The following is a 17,650-nucleotide window of genomic DNA, read 5'->3' as shown; positions in this document are numbered from 1 at the left end:
AGGGGAGTCAGAAGAAATACTGAGCAAGAACTGGAAGGAAGTGTGCAGCCAAGGAGCAGTCCGAAGCGACCACAGTTACAAGCTGAATGAGTAGTGTGGATGATGCAGCAGAAAGAGGTAAGAACTGCAGGTTTCTCAGTGTTAAAACAGATGTAATCAATGGGCATGGTGCACACCCTTAAACCCAGCATTTGAGAGGCAGAGGCAGGCAGATCTCTGAGTTTGAGGACACCCTGGTCTACAGAGTGAGTTCCAGGACAGCCAGTACTACACAGAGAAACCCTGTCTTGAAAAACAAAAAAACAAAAAAACAAAAAAAAAGAAAAAGATGGAATCAAGAGGGTGGACAAGGACAGGACAGACAGCTCAAGACAGCAGCAGTTCAAGGTTGACAGACTGCTGGAAGGAAGGTACACAGACCCTGCCACAGTGAAAAGCAAGGCACCATGGAAGCATCAGATGAGGTGAGAGGGCAGAGTCACTTCAGACAGGGAGGAAATAGTCACTGGAGAAAGGCAGGTGGCCTACCATGCAGCACCACGGACCTGGGTGATGTCCATGGTTACTAAGGAAAAACCAGGGAAAGGTGCTTGTCTCTGGCCTTGTTCTGGTTAGTTTTACATCAACTTGACACAAGCCAGAGTCACTTGAGAAGGAACCTCAATTGAGAAAATGTCCACACCAAAGTGGCCTGTAGGGCATTTCCTTGATTAACGATTGATGTGGGTAGTGCCACCCCTGGGTTGGTGATCTTGGATGATGTAAGACAGTAGGTTGAGCAGGCCATGATGAACAAGCCAGTGAACAGCACTCCTTGACAGCTTCTGCATCAGTTCCTGCCTCCAGGTTGTTGTCCAATGTCTTTCAGTGATGGGACTATAATCTACAACAACAATAATAAATCTTTTCCTCCCCAAGTTGCTTTTAGTCACGGTGTTTATCCAGCAATAGAAACCCTAACTAAGACAGACCTCTAAGAGAATTTCAGCCTAATATGGTACTCATTCAGAGTCTGGGAACTGGGACTTGCTGAGATGAGTCTCCCAGCATCAAATGGGGAAAAGGAGAAGAGGATGGATATAAACAAGGGAAGGGCTTAAGGTGAGACAAAATACAAGTCAGCAGAGAAGGGAAGGGAGGGGCAGGAAGAAGACATCTGTACATCTCAAGGGGTAAACAATGTTCAAGTCCAAAACAGAGCTAGGAAGAGAAAGGAGAAATGGGAGTTGTGGGGGACAAATGGAGTCTGAAGGTGATGTCATCCGTGGGAGGGAGTGCCTTGGTAGGGCAGAACACAGGATCACTGGGGACACAGAGTGACAGAGACAGGACAACGAGCAGATGACCATTCACCCGATGCGCACCCGATGCGACTCCTTTGAAGGAGGAGCAGTTCATGAGGGATGAAGCAACGGGACAAGGAGTGAAGAACCCCTGCTGTGTCATGCTGCAACCCTGAAGGCAAGCATGAAATAACCTCTGAAAGATCAAAGTGCAGATAAATTTTGGGGAAAAGGACCAGGTGAAAACTAGACTGGAATCTGAGGGTAGAAGTGAGGACAGCGAGGCTGCAGAATTAATTGACGGGAGCACAGGCAGGTTTTAGAACAACAGAGACAGGCTCTCCGGAGACAGCGGGTAAACATTCCTTCTTTCACTTCCATGTCTGCAAGCTCCATGTAAGAAGCAAAGGCAGTTCTCGGTGTGGAGAGCATTCTGAGGGGACAAGCAACTCTTGAGTTGGGGTAACTGTCAAACAGACCTCTAAGACAATGCAACACCTCCCACATAATCCATCTCAACTTCTGTACTGCAGAGGGACCGTCTCAGCCTTCTCTTCTGGACTCTAAATTCAAGTTCGATGGTTTCAAGCAAGACCGAGTAACTACTGAGCACAGTGGTTGGAACCTTGTTCAGGACACCAAACTACAGAAAAGATCAAATATGGTCTTCTCAAGCCACGACATTCTAGTAAGCAGGAGCCTCAGACATCTGCTTCCTTATGCTCAAACTACTTTAAAAGAACATTTATTTATTTTTGAGGCTCGCCACAGCAAGCCCACTTTTTAAATATCATATTAGGAAAAACTGCAAACACCTGAAAGTAAAGCAAAGCGCGCAAGAGAATCTCCTGAGCAAGCTGAGAACACAGACCACAGCCATACTTACCTCACCATCCTTGGCCAGTTTTCTGCCACACCTCATGCTATTTCCCTCAAGCTCTTCTTTATTGATCTCTTGAGGTCTGAAACGATACAAGAGCAATGAGCTTTCATAGAAAACAGGCAACTAGTAATTAAAAAGAAAAAAAACCCTGAGTTTAAAAAGAACAGAAATTGCTGAGTCATGGTGGTGCACGGTTTTAATTCCAGTACTCGGGAGGCAGAGGCAGGCGGATCTCTGTGAGTTTGAGGCCAGCCTGGTCTACAGAGAGAGTTCTATCTAGGACAGCCAAGGCTACATAAAACTCGAGGGGAGGGTGGGTCATCACAGGACCTGTTGGAGTTTGGTAGAATGTGCTGCACGGGAGGATTACAACAGAAAAGTCTATTACTCCTTTTTTATTTACAGTGTCAAACAGACATAGGGTTTGGTCAGCTGACGTAAGGTAGGTGTGAGATGACAGAGGCTTCTGGGATGGGCTGCTGAAGGCGCTCACAGGCTGTGCTCATGAGTTTCTCCTGCCTGAGTTCTCAGACATGTGTTCTGTGACTATTCAACTTTTTAGTATGACATTTTGCAGGCATATTTAAAAAACAAAACAAAAAACAAACAAACAAACAAAAAAAAACAACCCAGCATGGTGAGTCAGATATTTTCACCGTCAAGCGTCAACAACCCAGAGGAGCAACTCAACATCATCAGATGTCTGTATTTGCCTTCAGGCAGAAGTTACACACTGCATTTCCGTTTTAGAACAATAATCCTCTTCAGTCTGTGAGAAGATCCTGAAAGGAGGCTTAACTAGGTCCTAAGACAAAGTCCTCACATTTTGGGAGCCCTGAAGCTGGACCAGGCACTCAGCAGTAAGAACAGGCTGTGCAGTCATATGCCCTCCCCTTTTACTATAGTGCTAGGGCCTAGGACGTCCTACAGTGATGTCAGCATTTGACCCAAGCTCTGCCCCAGGTGGCACACACATTCTCAGGGTCAAGCAAAGAAGACACTTACACAAGCTGTGCCTTAGCTAAGAGAGAAAGGACAAAGTAGAAAAAGACTCAACCAAGAACACCCGAAACTTAAAGTCAAATACACAGCGCTACAGTGTGACTGAACTGCATTATGCCAACCCATCCGATTTCCACTAAATAACTGACTCATTTTCTAGTTCTTAATTTCTTATGCTTCAGCAATTTTATTCTCTTTGTGCTGATAAGTATGCAACAGATGAACTTGGAAAAAGATGAGACTATTAATAAAATAGAAATTTAAAAAACCCAGATAATAAGAATCTTGTAGTCTAGGCATGGAGATACATGCCTTTAATGCCAGCGCTCGAGAGGCAGAGACAGATGAAACTGTGAATTCAAAGCCAGTCTGGTCCAGTTCCAGGACAGCCTGGCGTACATAAAAAGATCCTGTCTGTCTATCGGTCTGCCTGCCTCTCTTTTTAGGGGGTGGGAATTTGAAGCAGGGTTTCTCTGTCTAGCTCTGACTGTCCTGGAACTCACTGTGTAGACCAAGCTGGCCTCAAATTCAGAGATCCGCCTGTCTCTGCTTCCTGAGTGCTAGGATAAAAGGTGTGTGCCACCACTGCCCACCTAGCTGAGAGTCCCTGTCTCAAACAACAACAACAACAAAAAACCAAAATCTTGTTAATTCATAGAATATTTTCATATATTTACTGTTTGGACGGAAACTTACAATTAGATCAAATTCTTTGGTGCATAAAAAAGAGTTATAAGAGAGGGGGGAAAATCCTCACCAAAATAAAATGTTTTCTTAGGCCTTCCTTGTCCAGCTATAACCTGATGGCTTTACCTATTTACTAATCACAATTTGACATCATACCACAAATGAGAGTGAGCTTCATCTGCACGTAGCTATCAGAAGCATGCCTTCCGAAAGAGTCAGTCTACATAGTAACACAGTGCGTGAAGGGGCGCGTTTAAACAGTCTATGCTCATGTGAAATCACAACTGTGGCGGTTGGCCAGCAGCAAGCAGTACCCAGGCAGCACTGGCTGCAGCTCCAGGCTGACACTGTCAGACAGAATTCTGAGGGAAGTAAGCGGCTGCAGCTTTCTGTTTGCCTGGAAGAAGTCTCTTGAGTCCCATGGTTCATGCTTACAGGCTTTCTCAAATCGTCCAGTACTTTATAGCTTTTCCCTCCAGTCCTCTTTTCTACCTGTTTTGTTCCTAAGTAGCTCCACTAAAAATATAATGAAAATTCATAGCAAGGTTTACTATTTATTTTGGACTGGGGACTCTGTGATAAGGGCACACAGCCTCATACATGCCAGGCCCTAGGTTCAATTTCCCACACTGCAAAACCAGTAACATGATGTATGCTTACCCCACTTCACTGTCTTGTTCAGCCCGGAGCATAGCCAGCCACTGCTGTTTATACACTGAGGACAGCCATTCTAAAGTATAAATATCAATAACAAGTAGTTGGTAAAACTTATTTCTAAACTTATATTTAAAATAGCAATTTACAAAGCAGGCAGTTCGTTTTATAAGCACACAGTAACAATGTGACTCTTAGCTATTTACCACAAAAAACTTTCTCTCAGACTTAACAATGACCTCCTTTCCAAAGAGGAGAAAACAGGCTATGCTGCCACTTCCGATTTACCCTCACAGCATATTGATATTGATTTCATTTGTGGACATCGTTGCTAGGAGTGTTTTTTTTCGTTTCGTTTTGTTTTGTTTTTTTATGAGACAGTTTCTCAGTGTAGCTGTGGCTGTCCTGGAACTCACGCTGTAGACCAGGCTGGCCTTGAACTTACAGAAATCTGCCTGCCTCTGCCTCTTGAGTGCTGGGCTTAAAGGCATGCACCACCACCACCTGGCTATTTTCAGTTTTAATAAAGTTCTATATTGGGGAACTTAGTAATGGATTCTTCATTTATGACATTATCTGTAACAAGATTTCATTACGGTGAAAAGCCATCTGTCAAGTTATGGAGGGCTCTGCAGCAGGAGTGCATGGGGCAATGGTGTGGAACAAAGATGGTCTCGCTGGTTTTGGACTTTACCCAGTGACAGGGCAACTGTGTGTAACCTACCACCATCTACATGAAATCTAAGACTGGCAGGAGCTGAGAAAAGGCAGGAAAGGTTCCACAGGCCAGCAGAGAGAAGAGGGCTAAAGACAGGGGACTGTGAGAAGGGAAAGAGCTGTGAAGGGCAGGTGAGGTAACAGCTGGAGACACCAAACTCTGCTGCGGACCAGTTCTGATGGACAAAGTTCAAGGCATTTCTCTTCCATGGTGGTAAGCGCCTAATGATCTGCAAAGATAAATGCTCCCAGAGCTGAGGTCACATAATGAGAAGGTGGGAATCATATAAATAAACTGACTGGTTAGGAAGGAAGAAGGTGAATCAAGCATCCAAATCCCATGATGTGGAGGAAGGATTAAGGGTCAGGTCACAAGCAGTACAGGAAAGAACACTGGGGTCTAGGACTGGGGTTTAGGTCTTTACCTCCTGGCCCTACGTCACTACGAAGAGAGAAAGGTTCTCTTTAGTACAGCTAAATAAATGCAGAGAGGAGACAGCCGGGATGAGAGTGGAGGAGGCGGAACAGAAGACACAAGATAAGACATCTGAGGAGATGACTATGACAAACCCAATTTCATGAAATAATGACCCGCTGGGCCTGAAGTTAAGGCACACTGCCTCCTGCTGAGGACGGCACTGCAGAGCTCGGCTCCTGCCCTGTATCTCGAGCCCTCAGCTTCCTCTGAGAGCAGGTACCAATGAGCCACTTGGCACTTTCTGCCTCCATATAAAAGTGTGATATTACTTTTAACTTTCATTTTTCTTTTTAAATTGAAATTTTGAACACACAGAAATTTTTGTTTATAAGATGTAATAATTTTTTTCAAGTCTTCTCGTATCATTTCACATCAGGAAGAAAAAAAAAACCCTGAAATCTGACCATAAATTTACTTAAAAATTTTATACCAAATAAAATGTTTCAGACTTCATATGTTTATACAATTTGCCTTTCAGACACAAAACTTGTCCTCTTGTACCAGACATACCTAATGTAAATCATATCAGACTGTTTTCCAAACTCAACAATCCTTAAAGATGGGTCTGGAGAGATGGCTCTGTAAGAGTCCTTGCTGCTCTTCCAGAGACCCACGTTTGGTTTCCTGCCCACATCAGACAGCCCACAACCAACCACCTGCAGCTTCAGCTCTAGAGCATCCAGGGCCTGCACCTGCACTCAAATGCACATACACAAGACACATACACAATTAGAACAAATCTTAATGAAGGTTGAATTGGAAAGACATGTCAAAGGCTTTGGTATCTAATGTATATCTCTGCCTGGTGTTTAGTACACACTAAAACTACTACAGGCTTGGTACCCTGCTTTCTTTTTCTCTTTCTGCTGTACTTTGCTTCAAAACCTGCATCTTGAATACACTGGAGAAATGCCCTAATGTACTTATACAGTACTAAATACAACTTGTTACAAGTACAACAGACATAAAAATAAATACTTGTTTCAAGAAATTTGAATTATAATGAGTAGATATACTTGATTCAACATGTTTAAGAATTCAGAATAAGAAAAACCAGAAACGAAGCGAATTTAAGGGGAACTAATAGAAAAAGCAGTTGTACTTTTTTAAACACATCAAAAGTAATTTTTCAGGCTAATATCCAAAACAGTGCACTGGCTAACCACCCTGAGAAATACCCAGAGCCAAGTGTGTGGTCGCATGCTTCTACCGGCAGCACCTGGGAAACAGAAGTCAAGGATCAAATGCTTCAAGCTGGGGCTGAAGCCACAGCTTACTGGTAGGGCCTGCCACGCAGCATAAAGCCCTGATTCCGATCCTCAGTACAGAAAACAAAACAAAACACTCTACTGCAAAATGCTTCTTAGTCACTTAAATATTGTGGCAGGCACTTTAATAATGAAAGGACACAGGAAGATTATCACATGCTAATCTCCGCGGGCATGAAGATACATACCTTATGGGACCAAAGATGACTTCCTGGGTTCTTTCTGCTCTCTCCTATGCAAGTATGAAATGCTACAATCAGAAAAACGTGATTTCAAATCACAAACACATCAGGCTTTCTTACCTGAAGGTACCAGAGAATCCTGTTCAATGATCCTTGCAGAAGCCAGATCACTGATAATGTACTGTAGCCTTAAATGTCTGAACACGGACGCAAATGGTTTTCCCTGCTCAGTTTCAAGGAAAGTCGTCCCTTCAAAGTCTATTAAGAAAGTTTTAGTTAAACAGCATTCTTGTCAAATGTGCTGTTTTGCTAAATGTTTCTAAAGGACACAGACACAGACACACACACACACACACAGACAGACAGACATACACACACACACACACACACACACACACACAGTCTGCCAGAATGCAAATAAGCTACTTCCAAGGTTTTCAAGACTCTTATAAATCAAAGATGTGGAAAACCTTAGCGGAACTTAGAAAAATCTCTCAATTTAATTTTGGTACTAATTAGGCCCTTGAGGTGAGACTTCAGCTGTCTTTTTTTTTTTTTCCCAAACAGGACAGCATGGAAGGACAGGTGTGATTGAGGAAGTGGCTCATGAAAGTCAGTCTCTCTCTCTCTCTCTCTCTCATCCCTTCCCAAGGAAGTCAGCAGGACATGTGAGAGTTCTCACATGACAACCAGGGACAGCTAACCATCCTTCTAACTCACACCAGCGACAGATACTACACGCAGCTGTGAGCTGCTGGTGCTGGGAACTGAACCCACATCCTCTACAAGAGCAGTACACACTCTTAACAACTATTGAGCTGTGTCTCCAGTCCCAGGAAGGGGCTGCTCACACACCGAGCAGGGCACATCACATACCACCTCTGCAGTCAGTGATGCAGAGAAGCAGGAAATAGGCCCATAAGGAATCACTGCCTGAGAGATGGGGCATAGATTACCAGGGGAAATCTAATGTGGCCAAACAAACAAGTACAATTCCCAAGCTGAACCGGTGACAAACAGGAGAACAATAGTTCTGTGGTAGAATACGGTGACAGGCCGGGAGCCTTTCCTGCTGTGACTAAGAGACTGAAGCAGGAATCTGCTCAGCTGTTTTTCAGCTCTAAAATCAAGTCTGTAAGCAAAAGTAAAGGCCTGATTTTAAGAAGTATCATTAAAAGAAAAAAAAAGGGGATCCTCAATAAAAATTTCAATATACCTTTTTTCCACTTTGAAAACCAGACATCGGTTTCTGTCAAAAGTTGCTTTAAAGACCCATTCCAGGAAGGCACCAGCTGAAGGAACATCCACTAGTTTGAAAATAAAATAATAAGAAAATTATAAGACTTTTTCACTTTATGATCGTATTTTCAAATTGTTCTATTTTTTTTTAAAAAAAAACTTTTTTTCAGATGAGGTTTCATGTAGCCCAGACTGACCTTGAAATTAATATGTAGCTGAGGATAACTTTGAAAAACCTGTGGAGTGCTGGGGTTACAGGCTAATATACTCAGTTTAAGACAGCAGTTCTCAACTTGTGGGTCACAACCCCTCTAGCAAACCTCTATCTCCAAAAATATATACATTACATTCACAACAGTAGTAAAATAACAGTATGATGGCAATGGAAACAATGTTATGGTTGGCGGTCACTACAACATGAGAAACTATATTAAAGGGTTGCGACATTAGGAAAGTTGAGAACCACTGTTTTAAGAGGTGCTGGGACTTGAACCCAAGGCTTCCACATACCAGGCAAACACTCTACCAACTGAGCTACATCTCTACCCTAAGATAAAAGCTAAAATTTCCATTTTACAAGGAACTGCAAGAAAGTCTAACTACTAAAGTTTCATCATGGCAGGAAATGGAGCTCCAATACTAAAAACTCAGTGTGTCTAATAGTCGCAAGCACACCTTACTGAATCAAACACCGACAGTCCTAACATATATAACACATCGGTAATTCTGTACTAATATATTCTAATCACTAACAGTTCAATAACACTAAATATGATGCAAGCCCATAAGACTGAAAAATTAAGAAGAGGAACTTCTGACTCCTTGATGCTGAGACAGCATGCATGCAGTGAAGAATGGGGATTTCAATCTCCAACTGTCATGTAAGAGCTGAATATATCCAAATTTCTCTGAGTTTACCATTTATGCAACCAGAATGTCAGAATGTCTCCCTCCAGGCCACTAAAGAAATGTGTATTTCGTGTTGATAAGCACGGTGTTGGCAGAGTGAGCACCCATCACTCCTGGCAACAAAGCAGTGCAGGTCACAGGTAAAAGTGTGACCCCTCCCCCAACTTTTCAACATGTAATGTAAATGTTAAGTTTCCTTGAAGAAAACTAGCAACTGTGTCTCACCTTGGCTACAGAAATGCTGTGCCTTTGAAGGTTCTCACTGCAGGTTTCACAACTACGCCAAGTGCACACTACATTTTACACAGGGACAACAGACTACAGAGGACACAATGGGGCAAGAGCAGTGGCCTCTGCCTCAAGCATGCCTGAGTACAGATGCCCAATCATCAACAGTCAGAGTCATAGCTGATTTTCTTTTTTGATTGTGAAACAAAATCAGACCTAAATCTGTCAAAAGGATGAAAAAAAAAGCTGGGCTTGGGCTCACACATGTAATCACAACACATGTGTAACTGTAGGATGCAGAATGAGGCCCTGCTTCCAGGAGAAAGAGCAAAACCAAGTACTGTGGTTTGTGGTGGTGTGAAAGAGAACAGTCCCCATAGGTTCATTTATTTAAATGCCTGATCCTCAGCTGGTTCAACAGTTTGAGAAGGATTAGGAAGTGTGGCTTTTTGAAAGTGTGTCAGTGGAGGTGGGCTCTGATGTTTTAAAAGATCACTGAAGGCCCAATCTTTCTCTCTGTCTTTCTCTTGCTGATAATGATATAAACTCTAGGCTACTTCTCTAAGCACCATGCCTTCTTGCCTGTTGCCATGCTCCCTGCCATGATAATCATGGACTCACCCTTTGAAACTGTAAGCAAGCCCCAATGCTTTATTTTATAAGTTGCTTTGGTAATGGTATTTCTTCACAGCAATAGAACAGTAACTAATATAGTCATGAACCCTAAATCCAAATAAAGACTCAGTTTTGGCACATGGCCACTTGTTTGAGACGGCCTGGTGGACTGACTTCGGGTTTTCAACTGTGGTGGCAGAGAAATGCAACAAGGATCGCTTGCTTTCAGGAGTGAACCCAGCAAACTACAGGAGTCACATGACACTTAATGAGCATTCTGAGCACATTCACGGAGGGTGGGGTTAAGCTGTGGTGCTCAGCAGGTTAGGTATTTTCAGCTTCTGATGATGGATTACCAAGACACAGCCCACTGTAAGCCAAGCAGCATGTGTAGTCCCACTGCCTATCTGAGCACGTGTTTCCAGCTTTTCACTGCGGTGCAATCTGAAGTAATATTCCTGTAGACAAACATCAGTACCTTTTTAAGAGCTGTATATACATCCATCTCCACTTGCATCACAAATAAGTTAGATGAACCAATGAGCTGTTTCATGACGTTTATACTGGAAAAGACAAAACACAGGAGTAAGCTTGTCTTCACACACAGCTGAAGGGCTCTGGGGAACTTTTAAAGGTGTGTGTGTGTGTGATATGTGTGGGTACAGACACACACATATCCTGGCATTCAAGCTAAGGTCAGAGAACAACTTTCAGGATTTGGTTCTTTCTTTCTACCACGGGCTCAGGTCATGAGGCCTGTGCTGTTACCTGCTGAGCCATCTCACTGGCCCTAAACTTTTTCTGTCAAATGAAATATGGAATTAAAAATGACAGCAATCTCATCTGCGTAAGACAGCACCTTGGCTAGCACTCCACCTCACATGGGTCTCTTGGTTCTGGCACTGCTAGTGAAGGGTCTGTGGACCCTGTGTTTAGTCACTGCCGCTGGGAAAGCACTGCAGAATCTGACCAAAGGGCCTCCTCCCCACCTGTCTATGTGAAAATAAAACAAAACAGACTGAAAATTCACTAAAAGAGCTACATCTTCAAAGTAATCTTTTCTTTTTTCCTGAAGCAGGAAACTTCTATACAGACTAGGCTGTTCTCAAACTTGCCATCCTCCTGTCTCAGCCTTCACAGTGCTAAGATTATCAGCATGTCACCACATGCTATTCAAAATAACCTTTAACATCTGTGCCTCAAAGAACTTTTGGTCAGAAAAAACATTTAAGTCAGGCAGGGCAGCTTGTGCCTATTCCAGCAGAGGCAGGAGGATCTCTCTGAGTTCAAGGGCTAACCTGATCAACACAGTGAGTTCCAGGTCAGCCAGGGCTACACAATGAGACCTTATCTTAAAAAAAAAAAATAATAACATTTTTTTACTACTCTCTGAGTAAGATGAGGAAGTACCAGTAGTTTAAATTTAGAATGCAAATGTAGTCATTGGCTGTCCACTCCATTTCCTTTTCTCTCCCCTTCCTTTAATGAGAAGAGCTTTTGGGGTTTTAAGACGACTACTCTATGACACCTTTTAGACAAAGCTCAGTGAGATCTCTAGCTTCTCCTCCACCTCAAAAGCCATGACACACAGACCCTTGTATCCATTTTCATCAAAATGAATTAATTCCAGCATTCCTGGCAGAGTCAGGTGGATCTGTGAGTTCAAGGCTTGCCTGATCTACAGAGTGAGCTCCAGGGCAGCCAGGGCTATATAATGAGACCCTGTCTCAAAAACAACCTTTCCCCCAAAAAGCCAAAAAAGCAAAACAAAACACTTCATACGCATGACAGTTATACCCCAGAGCCTTAAAAAAAAAAAAAAAGATTTCCATCCAGAATTTTCCAGTCTCACTGATAAAGGAAAGCTCTGACAGTAAAAACACAACACAATCAAACAGCATCGTTCACAGCCCTCAACAGTGTATCATTAATATTCCAGGGACATCAAGAAGGAAGGAAGAGTGAATGGTAAGTAAATACGTTTCAAAAGCCAGGCTAACTAGGAGTGTGATTTTGTCAGGGTCAGTACACACTGAAGTCTATTCTGTGTGTGTGTGTGTGTGTGTGTGTGTGTGTGTGTGTGTGTGTGTGTGTGAGAGAGAGAGAGAGAGAGAGAGAGAGAGAGAGAGAGAGAGAGAGAGAGAGAGAGAGAGAAAACAGTTCATGACATGGAAATCATAGGATAAGTCTTAGGGATTGGTTCTCTCCTGTTCTCTCCTATTACCTTGTGGATCTGGAGATAGAATTCAGGTCAATAGTTTTTTTTCTTAAGTCCCTCTAGCCTCTGAGTCATCTATTGTCCCATAAAAAATTTAAAATAGGGTCTGGAGAGGCAGCTCAGTAGTTAGGAGGGTTCACTGCTTCCCAGCACCCACATGGAGGCTCACAAACATCTACAACCTCGGTTCTAGTGGATCCTACACCTCTTCTGGTCTCTAAGGACTCCTGGACTGAAAAACTTGGCGAACAAACTTACACTAAAATAAATCTTTAAAAAACACTTACCCTCTAAAACATATTTTGATTTATTTTTTTCAAACATCATGTTCTGTGATAAAAATGGTTTTCAAACTATCCCCTTTGAAGTTCTACAGGCTTGCAGAAGAGAGGTAGCACTCGGAAGTCTTTACAGTCTTGAGGAATGGGACGTTTCTATTGCAATTGTTAAAACAATACATGAGCATTGTATCACTTACAATGAGAGCTAGATGTGCAGCATTTGCTCAGTCTGTGCACACAGTCAGGGTGCCTATCATTAAATTGTTCTGACTTTTTTCTTCTTTTTTTGAGATGGGGTCTTATTATGTGGCTCTGGCTGTCCTGAAACTTGATTATGCAACCCAAGCTGCCCTCTAACTCAGATTCGCCTGCCTCTGCCTTCCAAGTGCTAGGATTAAAGGTGTGTGCACCAGGCCTGGTTCTCACACTACTCTGTGTTTTACAAAGACACCCGGGATGCCTGAGCAAATGGAAAGGTCACTGTAGGGTGAGTGCTGTGAAGTTACCTGAGTTCTCTGAAAAGCTCCACACTCTGGTGAGTCATCAGGTTGTTCAGCAGCCACTCAAGGCACCTGAGGATAAAGTGCGCTTAGCTCTTTTATCTGAAACTCATAACTCATCGGCGTATAATAGTTCACAGAAAAGATATTAATCATGCTAGGCCATGCTTAAAGTTTCTACCTCAGTGATCTGAAATTTAGTATAGCTTTTGTCAGTAGTTATCACGGGATATTCCCTTTGTATTAGTATCATTTCTTATTAAGAAGTTAAATACCTTGTAAGATGTTACCTTCTATACAATTTGAAAATGAGTTCTGCAATTCTCAAGAGTTAAACTGTCCATATTAGTATCAAGTCTATGATGCTTACTCCCTTAGTGGTGGCCACAGCTGTATGAGCATATTTCAGCCCTGTGATGGCCAACTTAATGCTCAGTCAAGAAGAAAGGCAGGCTTTCAAAGTAACGAATTCTATCACTCTATTCTTTCCCCCAGTAATTCTTTCTTAAATTCCCAGAAGTGGGACGGGAAAAGGAAAAGTGACTCACTTTTTCTTTACAGAGTCTAATCCATAGGTCCCTGCTGAGGAGTAATAGCCACACACAGTTTTCACATTAATTGTCTCCTTCATTGTCTCACCACACTGCTGGATTAGACCATCCTGTAAACATAAACAAGCACTGCAAAGGCCATTCCACCTGGAAAATCAGCGCTCTAGGGGCTTTCACAAAGGAAAAACAAATCAAAATAGCAAGAAAGGGATGGAAGGAAGGAAGAATGGAAGGAAAGAAGGACGAAAGGACAGAAGGATGGAAGGAAGGATGGCAAGAAGGACGGAAGAAAATTCATCAAGTGCAGCAAGACTAAATGTTTTTCTAAGTTTAATAAAAATATTGAAAAAAGAACCTAGCAAGTACCCCCACTCAACACCTAGAACTGGGGATGAAATGGGCAGGAGAGGCACAGCGACAGGGAGATGTTGTGTGCCTTGTTTTCTATTTTCCACTCTGGACCTTTGTAAATTTCTTCAACAGCACCTTACTGTATGTTTTTTCCTGTTCTTATTAATCTAAGAATTCTTCACAGTCAGCTAATCAAGAGACAGGATAGACAAAGAAATAACACAGATGTATGGAACATCACTCAGTAAAGTTTAAAGTACCATTAATACACAAAGGAGGCCTCTAAAGTATATCATAGTTTAAATAACAAATTAATATTCTAATCTAAAAGATTAACATAGGTTTCAAAAAATCACCTCCTATGTACAAAAAATATTGTCATTTTTCATTAGATTTCTGAAATATACTCATCATGCAACTATATTATTAAGTTAGAGTTAGTAAGTTATAAAAACAAGGCAGAAAGCAGATTTAGAACAAATCCAAAAGGACTAAAATTAGAAAATATATTCAAAATAAGTATTGGAGAGATAAAAATACTTGAAAAAATACCAAACAGGACAAACCACAAGCTAATAACTAGCACTTTAAATAGATCAGCAGATCAAACCACGTAAGCTTAAATTAAAGCACAAACTTGCCACGTTGGTTTTTGAACTTACCTCAATTCTAGACCCTCTTTTCCTAACACCTTAACTTCACTGCCCCAGTAGACCACCCCCCCACACACACCGACTTCCTCTAGAGCCTTTTCCTCTCTGTGGTTATTACTGCTACCTTCATCTAGATGGCATTTGGACGATCGTGTACATTGATGTCTCTAATGCACTCGCTTCCCTTCACACGTTGTACTTGAAAGTCTTTTGTTGTTTTGGTGTGGGGCTGGGAAACAAACCCAAGACCCTGTGGATGCCAGGCAAGTGCTCCATCCAGAGTTGCACCCTCAGCCAATCTAAAGTAGAAACTATCTTTCCCTGACTAAAATCTAGAAATCAAATGTGCTGACAGGTGAAGTTAAACTTAATGTACAAAGGAACCTTCATGTCCTGGTCTTGATTTTTCTCTCCAATCTTTTTTATTTTTATTTATTTTTTGTTTTATTTCTTGAGATAGGATCTTACTATGTAACTTTGGCTGGTCTGTAAGCCACTGTAGACCAGGCTGATCTTGACCTCAGAGATTTGCCTGCTTCTGCTTCCTGAGTGCTGGGATTAAAGATGTGCACTACCATACCTGGATATTTTACATAGTTATTAATTTATGTTGTATGAATGGTGGAGCACACATTTCATGGCGTGCATGTAGTGATGGAAGGATAACCTGGGGAGTCAGCGCTCTCCTTCTACCCTATGTGTCCTGGGGGTGGGGCTCAAACTGTCAGATTTGGTGGCAGGTACCTACATAGGCTCCACTGTCTTGCCAGCCTTCCAACTCTACTTAACTGACACTGGAACTCAAGACTCCTTAACTTCTCTAACTCTCCACCCTCTCATGTTTTAGTCTTTCTGTTTCTGGTCCGAAATGCTGTTTTGTCCCCTTTTCACACAGTGCAAGGTATGCACACTTCAAACTCAATCTAGAAATACAAGGTCCTGTGATATTAGGTTGAGCTGACCCTTCCTGTCTTTATAAGTCCATGAGACCCCATGAGGCGTTTATGCTACACTCGTAACACTGGGTAACTGGACCTCTGAGCTATGTATCCACCTCTCACCTGACCCTCATTGCACTGTGGGCTCCTTGAAGGCACACACAGATTGTCCATATTTAGGGACCACATTTTCATCCTTGTTGGCCCCCTTTACCAAGTCCCACACATTGCACAGTATACTCAATATACAGTCACTGATTGACACACATCATTTATATAGGATGATATCATAATTAGAAAGCTTAAAAAACAGACTCAGCGTTTGACTAAATTACTGATCACAAACCATCACTCAGCAGTGAAGTCTGCAGAGGACGTGGGCAGGTGAATGGTCCCAACTGGCGACACACCAAGGAGGTGTATCTACTCCACCTACTTCTCACAGAGATTAAAGCCCTCAATTTAACTAAACAGCTTCGGTCAAGTATTTCAACAATTTTTAACAAATGGTGTATTTATACATTTTGTTTTAAAGACTGAAAAAGCAGAATTTCACTTCTGTTTAGAGGTGTGCACCAAGATATACCAGGCACTGTGACACCACTGAGTGGTGGCATACTCACCAACTGCAGCATGCAAGCTGCAGCCAAGATGGCAACGACACGACTGGGTTTTATTAAGACGTCATCTCGATACAGTGATCCAAATGCAACCTGCAGTGCTGAAGGCAAAAGTGCACACATATATTGAAATGCTCCCTGCAAGTGTGAGGCCCTTGCGAAAGCAGCAAGGACATTAGTATGCACCTAGTGAAGCACCATTAAATGGCAGCCGTTGCTACTGATGGTATTAACACATAACAGTGCTTGCTGCAGTGGATTCTGCTCATTCCTGCCATACTCTTCTCTGTACCATCTTAACATAGTCAGTAGTTAGGATTGAGGCCTGGAGCATAGTTGTGTCAGAACTGGTGAGTGGATCAATCACTAAGTGTAGGTACACAGCCCATCACTCCATGATAGTATTTTCTTTAGGGGAGTGGGTAAGGAGCTCTGTAGTACAATTAATAAAAACCCAGAGACAGATATTGGGGTCCAACCTGAAGGTCGGAAAAACAAAACAACCAGCCACTGGTTCTTATCTCTACCTCAGTCTGAAATGGCGGTCCTGCCTCCAGGAATCTCAGAATGAGACTGAGCTGAGACCCGTCTCCTCCCATCTTATATTCCTCTCTAGGGCTGGGATTAAAGGTGTGCACCACTACCATCCAGTTTCTATGGCATCTAGTGTGGCCATGGGGATTAAAGATTACTGCCTGGTCTGCAAGGCAGACCAGGGAGGTTGTTTTACTCTCTGATTTTCAGGCAAGCTTTATTTATTAAAACATAAATGAACTATCACTTCAGAGCCCACTTACTATATACAGAGTTCAGGCTGGTCCCCAATTCATAGCAATCCTCCTGCCTGACCCTCCTCAGTGCCTATATTACAGATCCATGGTACCAGGCCACCAAGGTGTCAGTTTAACTCCTGGCCATGTCTGTGCCACTCAAGCCCAGCTCCTCACAGCTAGGACTGCTCCTCTTCCAATGCTCCTCTCATCAATGCTCCTCAGTTTGCTTTGTGAACACCTTAAGCTCCTTTGCCTGTGGGCAGGTCCTGGGCTTCTCCACTTGGCCTATCAAATGAGATGAGCAGGAGAAGCAGGATAGGGACAGGAGAGGACAATCTGCAGGAGGCTCGCTGAGATGCTTTCACAGCCCTTACTTCCTCCCCAGCCTTGCTTCCGCAGCCACAGATCCTCCGAGCTTGGACACAGGCTGCTAAATGATTCATATGCTTATTGCTCCACAAAAGATCCTTACACACCATTTATTTTTATTTTTTGGTGTTAGAGATCAAACCCTGTACAGGGTAGGAAAGTACTCTAACCCTAACTATACTCTCAACTCTCAATACATCCTTTTACAAAGTAGTCCCACCTTCTATTCCCTCTCCCGCATCCTTCACATC

The 17,650-nt window shown here is 42.7% G+C and overlaps 1 protein-coding gene across 1 annotated transcript in view; it reads right to left on the bottom strand.

Moving 5' to 3' along the window:
- Gmcl1 (germ cell-less 1, spermatogenesis associated) overlaps positions 1 to 17,650 on the bottom strand; it is a 39,472-nt gene that overhangs the window by 10,370 nt on the left and 11,452 nt on the right. The window contains exons 4-11 of the mRNA XM_085690632.2: positions 16,261 to 16,358; positions 13,693 to 13,805; positions 13,151 to 13,216; positions 10,624 to 10,708; positions 8,371 to 8,461; positions 7,275 to 7,412; positions 4,516 to 4,585; positions 2,170 to 2,245 (exon numbers count right to left, since the gene is read on the bottom strand). Coding sequence (XP_085546758.2) covers positions 2,170 to 2,245; positions 4,516 to 4,585; positions 7,275 to 7,412; positions 8,371 to 8,461; positions 10,624 to 10,708; positions 13,151 to 13,216; positions 13,693 to 13,805; positions 16,261 to 16,358 — 737 coding nt within the window. The remainder of the gene's footprint in view (positions 1 to 2,169; positions 2,246 to 4,515; positions 4,586 to 7,274; positions 7,413 to 8,370; positions 8,462 to 10,623; positions 10,709 to 13,150; positions 13,217 to 13,692; positions 13,806 to 16,260; positions 16,359 to 17,650) is intronic.

Source organism: Myodes glareolus, chromosome 6 (assembly GCF_982192425.1).
Source record: "Myodes glareolus chromosome 6, mMyoGla1.1, whole genome shotgun sequence".
Classification (NCBI taxonomy): domain Eukaryota; kingdom Metazoa; phylum Chordata; class Mammalia; order Rodentia; family Cricetidae; genus Myodes; species Myodes glareolus.
This window is presented reverse-complemented; position numbering and strand designations above follow the sequence as displayed.